The 12,017-nt window shown below is 37.3% G+C and overlaps 2 protein-coding genes across 3 annotated transcripts; one reads left to right on the forward strand and one right to left on the reverse strand.

The window, feature by feature from the left end:
- Positions 1 to 1,167: 1,167 nt before the first annotated feature.
- On the reverse strand, positions 1,168 to 4,317 carry LOC106916504 (microfibril associated protein 3). Its single transcript, XM_014984836.2, has 3 exons — positions 4,162 to 4,317; positions 3,138 to 3,423; positions 1,168 to 2,616 (listed from the first exon to the last, which is right to left on the reverse strand). The coding sequence occupies exons 2-3, from the start codon at positions 3,376 to 3,378 to the stop codon at positions 1,922 to 1,924; spliced, it is 936 nt and encodes a 311-aa protein (XP_014840322.2). The 5' UTR covers positions 3,379 to 3,423; positions 4,162 to 4,317; the 3' UTR covers positions 1,168 to 1,921.
- An 888-nt stretch (positions 4,318 to 5,205) lies between these two features.
- fam114a2 (family with sequence similarity 114 member A2) lies at positions 5,206 to 11,482 on the forward strand. 2 transcript variants are annotated; one of them, XM_088012337.1, is made up of 14 exons: positions 5,206 to 5,418; positions 6,255 to 6,482; positions 6,719 to 6,833; positions 7,626 to 7,727; positions 7,815 to 7,918; positions 8,001 to 8,135; positions 8,208 to 8,372; positions 8,868 to 8,991; positions 9,082 to 9,167; positions 9,593 to 9,679; positions 9,828 to 9,952; positions 10,036 to 10,108; positions 10,252 to 10,305; positions 11,017 to 11,482. In XM_088012337.1, exons 2-14 carry the CDS (start codon positions 6,270 to 6,272, stop codon positions 11,116 to 11,118), a joined length of 1,485 nt encoding a protein of 494 aa, XP_087868463.1. In that variant the 5' UTR covers positions 5,206 to 5,418; positions 6,255 to 6,269; the 3' UTR covers positions 11,119 to 11,482. The 2 variants fall into 2 exon arrangements, with proteins under 2 accessions (XP_087868463.1, XP_014840321.2); XM_014984835.2 differs by having other exon boundaries at positions 6,734 to 6,833.
- The last annotated feature ends 535 nt before the right edge of the window (positions 11,483 to 12,017 follow it).

The raw sequence follows: 12,017 nt of genomic DNA on the forward strand, positions 1-12,017 counted from the left end.
AGGATTTGAACAGGAGTTGATACTTTCATCGACTACTGAACTGAAATGTGACTCAGGCTGTTAGAGCGCCGCAGATCACATGAAATTGTGCTAACCAACAGCGCCATCATGTGGTTTCTGTATATTACTGCACATCCAATCAACCCTTATCATTATTGCTACTGTTTTAAAATATTTAGCATTATTATTACTGTGAAGATAAGTGAATAACACATGAAATTCATACAAAGAATCAATCCTTATCCCTCAGTCAGGATATCAACTTCTGGATCCTGATTCCTGACTGATCTCCAGTTGCTAAGATCTCATTAATGTCATCAATGGAGTAAATCACAAGTTATTTGACTTCTAATTTTGCACCTCCCTTTGGAGAACTCATCAGCTTATCAGCGGAGTTAAGATGGGAAGAGTTTTCTGACCAAAGGTCCAGTAAAGTTTTAATCTTTGAGTCATTTTCTTATCACTTCATCCTTGTGGCACGCTGCTCTAAAATGCAAGAAAATCCACAGGTCATCAACAAGCCTTTGATAGATTTTGGAAAGTATCTGCTTTTGCAGGACATCTTTGTTACTTTGCCACATTATGTATTGGACAGTCTAAAGCCTTTGTTTGCAGCTGATAACTTCTAAGCTTGACGTTTTTAATTATGAATAAAACTCTCCTTTCATCTACTTACCAGACTCTTGGAAGCCGTTCTGACTCAAATTGATAACAGCTGCATGATTTTCCTTCCATGTAACCACAGCTAACACAAAATAATAAGATCAGTCTGAAAAAGTGTATTTGTTCCAACTGCTGTCATCTGGCTACAGATACAGATACAGGAGCATAAAAGCAAAGACAAACAGACTGAAGAACAGTTTATACCTGGTAGTCATAAGGGCATTAAATACCTTGTAGTACGATTTTCACCAATTTTGTTATAATCCATGTAATGTAATTCCATGGTTCTATAATGACAATAAAGATTGTTATTGTTAAATTAGACTGATTTCAGCTTCTTTCACTCCATTCAGCTCTTCTCCATCAATGTGAAGCAGAAAGAGGAAAAAGCAAACCAGTTTCATAACTACTCAAACCATTTTACCTCAATCCCAGTTCAGATTGATCACATTGCTTGGTTTAATTTTTACATCCTTCAGAGACACAAAGAAGAATCGACAGGACTGAGTTTTATCAACATTATCACTTTTATACATTTTACAAATCTTTGTTTCTGACTTCTGTTGACATAAACATGCAGGGGTAGCATCCAAATGAGTAATTAATTTGCCTTTCACACATCACCATGTGCATACAAAAAACCTCTATAGAAAATCAAAGTCTTCTCATATAATCACAGAATTTAATGCATTTAATTTGCAGACCAAATATGAAATTTTCCATGGTAAATATTCCATTTCATACTACTGTGTAAGAATCTTCCTTTTCCGCTTTATTTAAAATTCTCATTTCAACCTCTGCAATTAAATGTTTTTCAGGCAAACAAAGACCTGTGTAAACATACATGCGTGATATCAGTCAAGTTCTTCAAAACCAATTACCTATGAGTGATGTGACAACAATGGAAGTGGAGAGATAATGATTTTACCAGGCAATATTTTCTCAGTGAAGGCTGACCTGCCTGTCAAAGGGAACAAAGAAGGAAACAAAGAAATAAAGGAACCTTGAATGAGTGAAATGATCTAAAATTGCAGAAACATAAAACAAAAATTGGAAATCTGATGGTGAGTTAAAGAATATCTGAAAGCAAAGGAAAAAAGATAGTTTTTGCTTATGTTTGAGAACTTGAGCTGCAGGAATAAGAATGAGATTAAAATAAACCGTAAATTGCTATATTTAAGATGAAAGGCAATCTTCAAAGACAAAAACCTAAGTTATCTGGCTGTAAAAATGGACTTTGCTGGAATTCCCACTCAGTTCATGCACTGCTCTCATCATCCTCAATGTCAACCTTTACTTTATGCAGAGACACATTCAAGTCTTCACCGGTCCCATCGTTCCTTTGTCTTCCACTCGACAGCATTGCCTCACACATCTTTTCCTCTTCGATTTGGTCAGGGCACGGCGGGCCTAAAGCCTGCCTGTTCCTGGATGCTGATGCAGCCATCTTTCCAGGATCATTCTCTGGGTTCATGTTCTCCTCTGAAAATGATCTGCAGTTCAGAATGAGCGGCGGAAGAGGAATGCTGCGTGCCAACTCCTCGATGTGACGGGCAAACTCCATGGTCTTAAACTGCGTGACCTTGGCGAACTCCACCGTCTTTGCCGAGGTGACTATGGGAATGCTTTTAGCAATGTCAAATGCCTTCTGCAGCTTCTCGATGCCCTCAGTGTGGAAGAACTCATTGATGGTCTTCTCTGTCTCTTTGAGGTGACTGCTGACCATGCACAAGCGTGCCACGTTGAGGACCATCGTGATGGCGAAAGCCACCAAGCACACAATGACAAAGTACAGCCCCAGGCCACTGTTGGTGTACGCCACACGCAGAATGACCGTATAGTTTCTGGTGAGGCCGATGCCTGTTGAGGCTACGCAGGTGTAGCGGCCGCGGTCCCCAAAGGACACCACACTGATGTTTAGGACACCCTTCTCCTGGATCTGCCACTTCCCGCCTAAAATTAGAAAAGACAATTAAACACCTATAATCTGTACAGAGTTTTTGCACATTTTACCATCTCAAATTTAAGACTTTTTAAGACCATTACTAATGGAATTTAAGAGCTGTATTTCCACATGAATATACAAACTTCGTCTGGAGAGCTTTGGTACCTGGCACTGGCAACCTGTAAGTTCTGTTAGTTGCAAGGTGGGGCCTCCATAGATGTGACTTTTTTTTTGAACATCTGAACCCAAAGATGATCATTTGGATTCAGATGTGGGGGACTTTGGAAACCAAGTCTACAAGTGAATTCCATTGTTGTGCTTCACATGAATAAATGAACAAATCTTTCCTTTTTGAAGGGATGTTCCTTTGTCTTTCTCATTTTGGAGTGGCTAAAAGAAATGAGTCTTTGCATTGTGCCATGATAATATGAGAGGGAAATGAGAAGTCATGAACTGTTAATTAGATGTTTCTTGACAACTTAAAGGGTAAATTATCAAATAAAAACTGCTCATAATAAAATCCTGTTACCTTCTTCTTTTCCAAGAAGAAGTCCTTTAGAGTTGTACCACCGGACGTCCTCTTGAACATCAGTCACGTTACACTCGATTAGCATGCTGGACCCTTCCTTTGCCAAGATGTACCTGCTAGAGGCGATTGGGGCCAGCTCTGTGAAGGACCCTGCTTCCGAGTCATTGTGAGCTCCATCTGCTGTCCAGCAAACGAGCAGCAGGAGGAGCGTGTGTGACAGGCAGTGCTTCTTAGATAACATGTTGAGTGAAGTTTCAGGCTGACATCACATCTAGACCAGAAAATCCTGCAAAACAGGTAGAGTTGGTGGCTGTGACACAACAGCACACAGCTACTGACCCATTTGTCGTTTTTCAGTATCTTTTTTTGTTAATAAAATGTTAATATTACAATCTCTAGGTATCATAGCATTATGTTGAATTTAAACTAAAACCAAATATGCACCTTTTTAGTCTTTACAGGATGACTGAGATGTGTCTGATTCTTTTTTTTTCTTATCCTCTTCATTAAATAGATTCCAGTACATAATATTCTGATGAACACAGAGATTATTAACATTGATTTCTCAGTTAATCTAACTTTAATGTTGTACTATATATATTTATTAAAAGAGATTTACATTTTGAGCAATGTTTCTAATTTAAGTATAGTGGCATTAATTATTATATTGTCTCTAGGAAGATATTGGTTTTCTATTACATTTACACTAATTAATTGTAACTAAAGGATATTAAACTGACCCTTTATGAAAATATTAGCACATTGAATACCTCAGAAAAGTTTGTTGATAATAGATGGCAATATGTCAGAATATCAAAACAGATTTAAACTCACAAAATTATGTTAAATCTTTTTAAAAACATATAAAAAATATTTATATTTGAATAAATCTTGTTTTTTTACAGTTCATGAAACAGAAAACCTGTGGGGAAAAAAAGTCACTATCCCTCAGATCAGATCAGCACTGATTCTACTCAGACTATGAAGGGACTTCAAACAATCATATCCCATGTAACCTACTTACCTGCTGCTAAGTCACAACACAGGAGTCTTCAACAGACTTAAGCTTGTTTTAGACCAAAAGACAGAAACTTAAATCAAAGACATATCCCTTCCAGTGCTGAAATCGAGCACATACTGTACGCTCCAACAACTTCCTGGAACAGGTGCTTAAGTGGGCGTGGCCTAATAATTACCTGTGAAACACTTTAGAACGGAACAAGAGAGAGAGAGATAAATAAATAAATAAATAAATAAATAAATAAATAAATAAATAAATAAATAAATAAATAAAATATTTACTGTTTAAAAAATACATACACAAATTGTGATATGTTATTTGGTTAAGTGAAAATATTTCATTGGATTTTATAAATTTTTGTATTATTATTTTACAATAAATAACTTTATAGATTATTTACTTTAAAGAGAAGGGGGGGAGGAGCAGATAAACATGTTTTCCCCCGATAAACTCGTTTTCATGATTTTATTTCGAAATATTCAACATTTTACTTCCGTTTCCTTTTATACATCAAGCTTTCCAAACAGGACACAGCACAACACAACACAACACAACACAACATAACATAACATAACATAACATCTTATAACATCTTTCAAAATAAAACAGTGATGAGCAATACTGCAATATAATGATCTAACCTCAATGAGCTGGAGTTCTGTTGTCCGTGAAGATGAAATTATCCCTGTGCTGTTCATGCAGGAGCATAATGACTGGTTAATGATGTTATTCCACTAGTGTGGGCTTGTCACAAAGTGTAGAGCTGTTCTGTATTGACACACCTGTCCACACCTAACACCACCAAACCCAAATGCTCGTCTGCCTTGACTGTTGTAACACATGATGGCACAAAGGGCTCATATGCTTCTATTAACATTATCTATTTTCCTTTTGTTAATAATATGGACTAAATTTGTCTGAACCAAAGGTGAAGAAATAATATGGCAAAATCATGAGGAAAAACTCCGTTTATATATCTGTCGCGTCAATTTATACATTTGAACGTTCGTTTTTCAGGCCTGCTTTTATTATGAAGACATCAGACGGAAGTCCTTCCTCCTCCAGCAGCTGACAGACCTAACCTTTGAAAACAAAATGTGACGTGGCTAATCTTTCTGGACAACAATAAGAAACTGGAATTATTTCTGTAATCTGGAAAATTAACATAAATATAAGGCCTGGATTGGGAATTCCAAGCTCTAATTAAAACGGAAAATTCTTCTAATTACTTCTGGGAAGGAAACAACAAGCAGATTGGAGGTAAACGTTAGCTGCTAGCATCAAGACTGAGATCAGAAAGGGTTCGTTTGTTGTAAAAACTCTGATTTGTCTTATTTCTGGCTGGTTTCATGACTCTTTTTAAATTGGCTGAGGATAACGTTAATGTTTAGTTCAAATTTACTGTTTTAGCAGAAACTTTCTACGTTATAAATCTTTGAAAACATCAACAGCCAGCAATAACAGATTTGAAACACATTAACGCCCAGTGCTAATTGTAAGAGTCTGTGGGGAAACCAGAAGTTTAAATCCGTAATATCCTAAAGCATGAATATCAAACAATGCTGTGGTGTCCGGCAACTTTTAGTCTGGTCTCTGGTCCAACACAGCTGGATCATATAAATGAAAGATACATGTGTTTGATGCGTAACTGTGGCAACAAAGTATGGTTTATACAACTGGAAGCAACTAATTAGCATCTCGAAAGCTCAAATAATACCAGTAGATCAGGAACAAAGAGCTGAAAGAGAAGGAGGAAGTTTAAAGTTCAAACAATATGTTCCAACTCCAACGTCTCTGTCTGTGCCTTATGGTTGTCTAACCATAAGGCCAGAAAAAAAAAGATTTAAAGAGGAGCAGCAAAAGGAAATTATTTGGATTAACAGTGCTTCCCATTCCCAGCAAGTCATTGTGTCATCTCTGCTGCTCAGAAATTGAGCTGTTAGCATGTCATAACTGTCATGAGACTGTCATACAGCAACAACCTTCAGTCTAAGGCTTCTTTAGTTTTGTTGTTAGACTGACTGTTAATGTGCATAGCCCTAAAGGGCACATTAAAAAAATCCTTCATACTTAATGCCGTCTGTTATTTTCTGCAGTCATGTTGTGCTGAGATGTCTGAGAAGATGTCAGACAGCGAAGGACCTCATTCAGAAGGCGATGGGACAGGGGGAGCGCCTGGGATCCAAGACCCCTCTCCAGCTGAAACACCAGGCAGCTCTACTGATGTAGCCCCAACGAGGAAAGCCAGGAGGAGACCAGATACCAAACCTGCAGAGGAAACCGAGCCAACACCAAAAGCAGAGGAGGAACAGCAGCCGGCAAAGGTAGCTCTTAATCATGCCACCAAGTTATCCTTTATTTAGTCACAAATAAAATAAGTCTCCAATTGTTTCATTATAGAATTATCATTAATGGTGATTAAACAGTACAAATTTCTTCTTTTTTATTAAATAGCCTATTATATTAGCTGTGAATTGGGCAAATATAATAGGTGGCCAAATATGTTATTACTATGGCATACCACATAGTTACATACAATAAATCTATTGCATCTTTTAAGAGTTTCCTCTCACAGACGCCAAGTGAATCGACTGTCTCTCAAGGTGGATGGGGATACTGGGGTAGCTGGGGTAAATCCATCCTGTCCACAGCAACAGCTACTGTTGCCACTGTGGGTGAGTCTCCAGAACACCAAGCTGTCTCTTTTACGACCTGTCTGGATTTTTTTGTTGTTGTTTTTCTTTGGCTGCGCTCTTTCAAAATGTACAGTTTTGCAAATTGCAACAGTTACTGAAGAAAATGTCTGTGATATCTGTTTACTAGAAATAATTTTATAAAAGGCTTTCTTGTCAACATGATATCCTGCATTGTACCCTCCTTAAAAAGAGATATTGAAAGTGAGGCAACGAAGAGGAAAAGAGGTCTGGAAAAACTTGCCAACTTCGTTAAGTTCTATTAGTTTGGTTTAGTCTTCAATCTGTGATTCCGGACGAGCCCCCAATTTTCCTAACCCTGAGCTAATTAGCAATAAAAGGAAAGGGGAGAATGTATGTTAAAACTATTAATATATATTCCTAGAAAGTTTTTGATAATTATTTTGTCGAAAACTTATGAGACAAAAACAACTTTTTAAGACTTTGACTAAAAAATAGCAGAAATGTTTAAGAAAAGCCAATGAATAGTAAAAAGGAGAACAACTTAGTATGTCTTTACTTTAAAAAAATATATGTATATTGTCTTTCATCTGTGGTATTGTTGCCAAATTTGATGACCAAGTAATCAAATGATAATTTTTAGATATGACCAAATATATGAAATGTTTGCAATAAGAAAGGTTCTAGTTTATTTTTTCTATGGTTAGGAATGGAGACAAACAACTCCATTCCTTACCATGTCCGTTCCTATGTCCACAGTCCACACCCTGTTTGTGTTTACTCTTCATCACTTGTTATTCTCTGCTTGTCCAGGCCAGGGGCTCACTCAAGTCATCGAAAAGGCAGAAACATCTCTAGGAATTCCCAGTCCAACTGAACTGTCAGCTAAGGTGGAGGAAGAGGAAAAACACCAGGGTGAGACATATTTATCAGTTGAAGAGAAGATAGAATAAATCAAAACATTTTATGTTTTTCATCAAATTTTGTATTCTTCTCCTGCAGGCGAAGGCAGCAGCGAGACAGAAAAATCTGCAACTGAAGGATCCTCACCAGTAGGAAGCGCAATGGGAATGTTCTCGTCTCTGACCAGCGTTGTTCAGACCACAGTGAGGAGATGTTTTACTGTATATGGTTCTGGTCACTTTTTATCCAGTAAAATGATCTCAAATAAAGTAAACATCTCCATAGGGGAAGACTGTGATCACGGGAGGTTTGGATGCTCTGGAGTTCATTGGGAAGAAGACAATGGATGTGATAGCTGAAGGAGATCCTGGCTTTAAGAAAACCAAAGGACTGATGAACAGGAATGCCTCTCTGTCTCAGGTGGGTAAAGTCTAAATGAGTTGATAGGGGAAGGTAAAATCCAATTTATTTCTTCTTCTGCTTCTTTGTCAGGTTTTGCGGGAGGCGAAAGAGCGAGAGGAGCTGCAGACAGCAGAGAAAGAGTCATCAGACACAGAGAAGAAGGTGGTGGCGCACTACGGGATGCTGTTTGATGAATTCCAGGGTTTGTCGCACCTCGAAGCCCTGGAGATCCTGTCCAGAGAGAGCGAATCTAAGGTACAGCTTCCCTGATTTCTTTAAAAAAAAAAAAGTTGTATTGAAATTAAACATTATGCAAGAGATTTTACTTTTATGTCTAATTTGATCAAGTCTTGAAATTTTATCATTACTAAAAGTTTTAAAAGGCAATCATCCTGTGACAGACACACATTAAGCACTCCTTTTACTGGATCTCAGTTTTAAGAATTCTTTTGTCAATTATCAAAACTTCAACTCACATGTTGAACTTTACTCAACTGAAAGTTTACAAAACAACCAAGTAAATTTAGCGCTTTAGAATTTCTCTGGAAATTTAATTTAAGGGAAGCTAGACGTTTTCAAAGTTATCAAAAATGTTTAGGTGCTACACCAAAAATTATATTTGTTACGAGCAGAAGAGTGTCCAACACTGGCAACAACCTCAGAGAAGCTAATGTGTCTGCTCATCAAATTACGAAGGGTAGGACCAAGATGCCCTCGGATTTTATTCTTAGTTCTGTGTGTTTCTTTTAGGTGAAGTCTGTGCTGACGACTCTGTCTGGAGACGAGCTGATCCTGCTCAGAGAGGAGCTGGACCAAATTAAGGAATCTTTCTCCATGGTGGAGTTTGATGATGAGGAGGTTGACGACAAGAAAGGTAAGACTTAGTGTTTTTTTGGGGGGGTTAGCATGTCTGCACCAGCATGAAAGTCACCAGGATGAAACTGGTTTGTTCATCTGTTCCCAGACGAAGATGGCACAGAGTTTGAGAAGGATTTAACGTCAGCTGTTGATGGCCTCAGTGTTTCTGCCACAGCTGACAAACTCATTAAGGTATGATTTTATTACGTCTGTGACCGATTCCTTCTGGATTTTATGGTGCTAGATGCAGGGCTCTGGAGTAACTAGCTACTTATAATAATTATGCTATGACAGATCTGAAAGTGTTCCAGTGCTGGAGGATTAATGTGCATTGTTAAATATCAAGGGCTGTCAAGATGTGGTCAACCTCCAAACAATTAGTGTCCAAATTGCTAACAGCCACAGTCATAAAGGGCAATATTTAGTCTAATTTTATGAAAGCAATCCAAATTTAACACATTTAAATACATCATGCTACCATTACATTTGGAATGGAATAACTTTTCAACTCAGTTATCAGATCAGAGCATTCCAGTCTGTCAGTTGATCCATTTCTTATGTCCATTGATTGTCCTCTAAATGTTAGCGATAACGGCATCATAGCTGTAATCTAACAGGCCTGTCAGAACGCCCGCAGCACGGTCAGCGACATGAGCAGACCACAGGAAGACAGCGAAGAGACTGAGAGGACGCACTCTGCAGAGGTGAGTCCATCGTCAGTTTGTGAAGCCACAAAGTTGAGTGACTTCACTCAAGTTGAAAAGAGGAAAACAGAACAATATTTTTAGAGTTTGATGCGCTTGAAATTTGTAATTCCTAGAAAGTATAAACAGATTTTGTAAAATTATTTAGGATCTCCATGCTACAGCCATCCGGAGTCTGGCAGAGCTGACTGCTCGCTCCATTGAGCTTTTCCACAAACTGGCCGAGAAGATCCTGCTCTCCAACGGCAGCACAGACGCCAACGTCTTGTCACAGTAATGCCACGTTACGTTTTCTAGTTTCCACATGCACAGACATGGTGAGGGAAGCCAATTGCATTAAATCTGTCTGTTTTCAGACTAACTGTCGTCCTGTGTAAAGAAATCTCTCTGCTTTCCAAGAAGTTCACCTCCTGCCTGACTACAGCGGGGGTAAGTGAACTGATGCTTTGTCAAAGTATTCATGTTTCATTTTAATTTTTCACTCAGAGCCGCAGCAGTTAATATTTTTAGTCTGAAAAAATAAAAAGTTTTTAGGTAATAGTCAGAGTTCTGATAGCTGCGTTTTTTTACAGTTTAAAGAGAAGGGAGATGTCCTGAACCCGCTGATTACAGGAATCTTTCTCGAGGTTTGTGCTCATTTTATGTTTTATAACTTTACAATAAGATTTAACCAATAATATTTAATTGAATTACGAACAGAAATCGAATTAAAGAATCTTGCATCTAAGGTTAGGCATTTATTGTATCATGTATTGTGATACATTTCTTGTGATAAAATTTGGATTTATTGTGATGATAAATTACAATTAATGATGTGTTAATAAAAACTAAAACTGTCTGTATTGTCAGCATTGTTATTTTTACTATCTTTCTCCATTGTTTTTTATAAGAATATCAATAAATATCAATACATTTTAAAATATGAATTAACACAGTCACTGTGTGCAGTTTAGTGATATAAATCACACCTTATTATGTGACAGGTGTCCTAAAGAGGCATTTTACAATGGAAATGTTTTTTAGAGCAGCATTTGTGTTTGTGTGGCAAAAAGGTTGACTTGAAAGATTCGATAGGGATTGGCACCATAAAGCATGAGACAGTGGTCTTTTACTGGAAAAGTGTGAGTCAGGCCACACTTTTGAGTTATTTAAATAAGAGATGGAAGATGGGTGGAAGTCTGGGAAAGAACTGTTGCCATCCTGTAAATTGCTTTGTTTTGCAGTCCAGCAGGGATGTGTTCTTGGTCCATCACTCCATTTATAATTTTGTGCACTACATTTCATGTTTACATTTTTTTTTAACTCTATGACATTTACAAAATTTTCCTCTTACTCAGGCTTCCAACAGTGCATCTTATATCCAGGATGCCTTCCAGCTCCTCATGCCGATACTGGAGATTTCCCACATCCAGAGGAGATCTGGACGGGCGGAGCAGTGACTTCTGACCTCTGCTGCTTCTGTAACTGACACCATCAGAAGATGGACACAAAGCCTCAACACTTTTATAAACAACTCTCTGTCACACAGTGTTATTTTTTTTTTGTTGTTTTACATGTTCTGTACAGTAAATTGACTTACTGAGATCCTGACCCGGAATATTTGGATCTGCCAGCTCTGACCTGAGAAAACGAAAAGGAAATATAAACATGAAGTGGCAACATCCTTGTACTTTCTACTTTAACAGCTAATGGATCAAAACGGTCTCAAAGAACTCTTTATTTTCAAAAAGATCATGTGGAAATAGATCAGAAGTGTTATCCTGCTTCAGTCTCAACTAAATAAAAAGGTAAATGGAATGACAATTGATTCTTTTTCTTTACTGAACAGATATATTGTCAATATGGAATAAATTAAATGAGATAATCCCAACGTACATTAAAGCCCCAAATTATTCAAACCCCTGACAGATTTAAATTTTGAATGATTTTCTTTCAACTTAGATATTTGCTCCTAATAGGAAATGAGACTGTCATGTCTGAAAACAATAAAAAGCAACATAATGGCATTATCGGTTTAAAGTACAGTCCAGTAGAAATCATTAACATGTAAATACATTAAGAGTACTTGTAGATGGATATCCAAAACATTTGATCTAGGCTTTGCAGTTTAAAAGGGAAATTATACTAAATACTAAATAAATGTTGGTGCATTTGTGAATTCGAAGATGATAAATGTAAAACAGAAACAAGTTTAGTCTGATTTAAAATGAGACAGAGAAAAAAATGTTTTACACTGTATGTAAATTTTGATCTCAATTGTATATGAAGGAAACATGCAGGTTTAAAAATATTAAAACATCTTCATTCAAACAACCCTGTTTCTCACTAAAAAAGTTAA

This window comes from Poecilia mexicana, unplaced genomic scaffold, assembly GCF_051168715.1.
Source record: "Poecilia mexicana isolate PSO_F unplaced genomic scaffold, ASM5116871v1 scaffold_14, whole genome shotgun sequence".
NCBI lineage: Eukaryota > Metazoa > Chordata > Actinopteri > Cyprinodontiformes > Poeciliidae > Poecilia > Poecilia mexicana.

Excerpts from the sequence above, each read along its gene's own strand:
- LOC106916504 (XM_014984836.2), bottom strand. The coding sequence starts at position 3,378 with ATGTTATCTAAGAAGCACTGCCTGTCACACACGCTCCTCCTGCTGCTC. Across the intron at positions 2,617-3,137 it reads TCTTCTTGGAAAAGAAGAAG|GCGGGAAGTGGCAGATCCAG; the intron begins GTAACAGGATTT and ends TTCTAATTTTAG.
- fam114a2 (XM_088012337.1), top strand. The coding sequence starts at position 6,270 with ATGTCTGAGAAGATGTCAGACAGCGAAGGACCTCATTCAGAAGGCGAT. Across the intron at positions 9,168-9,592 it reads CAGCTGACAAACTCATTAAG|GCCTGTCAGAACGCCCGCAG; the intron begins GTATGATTTTAT and ends GTAATCTAACAG. Across the intron at positions 9,953-10,035 it reads GACGCCAACGTCTTGTCACA|ACTAACTGTCGTCCTGTGTA; the intron begins GTAATGCCACGT and ends GTCTGTTTTCAG.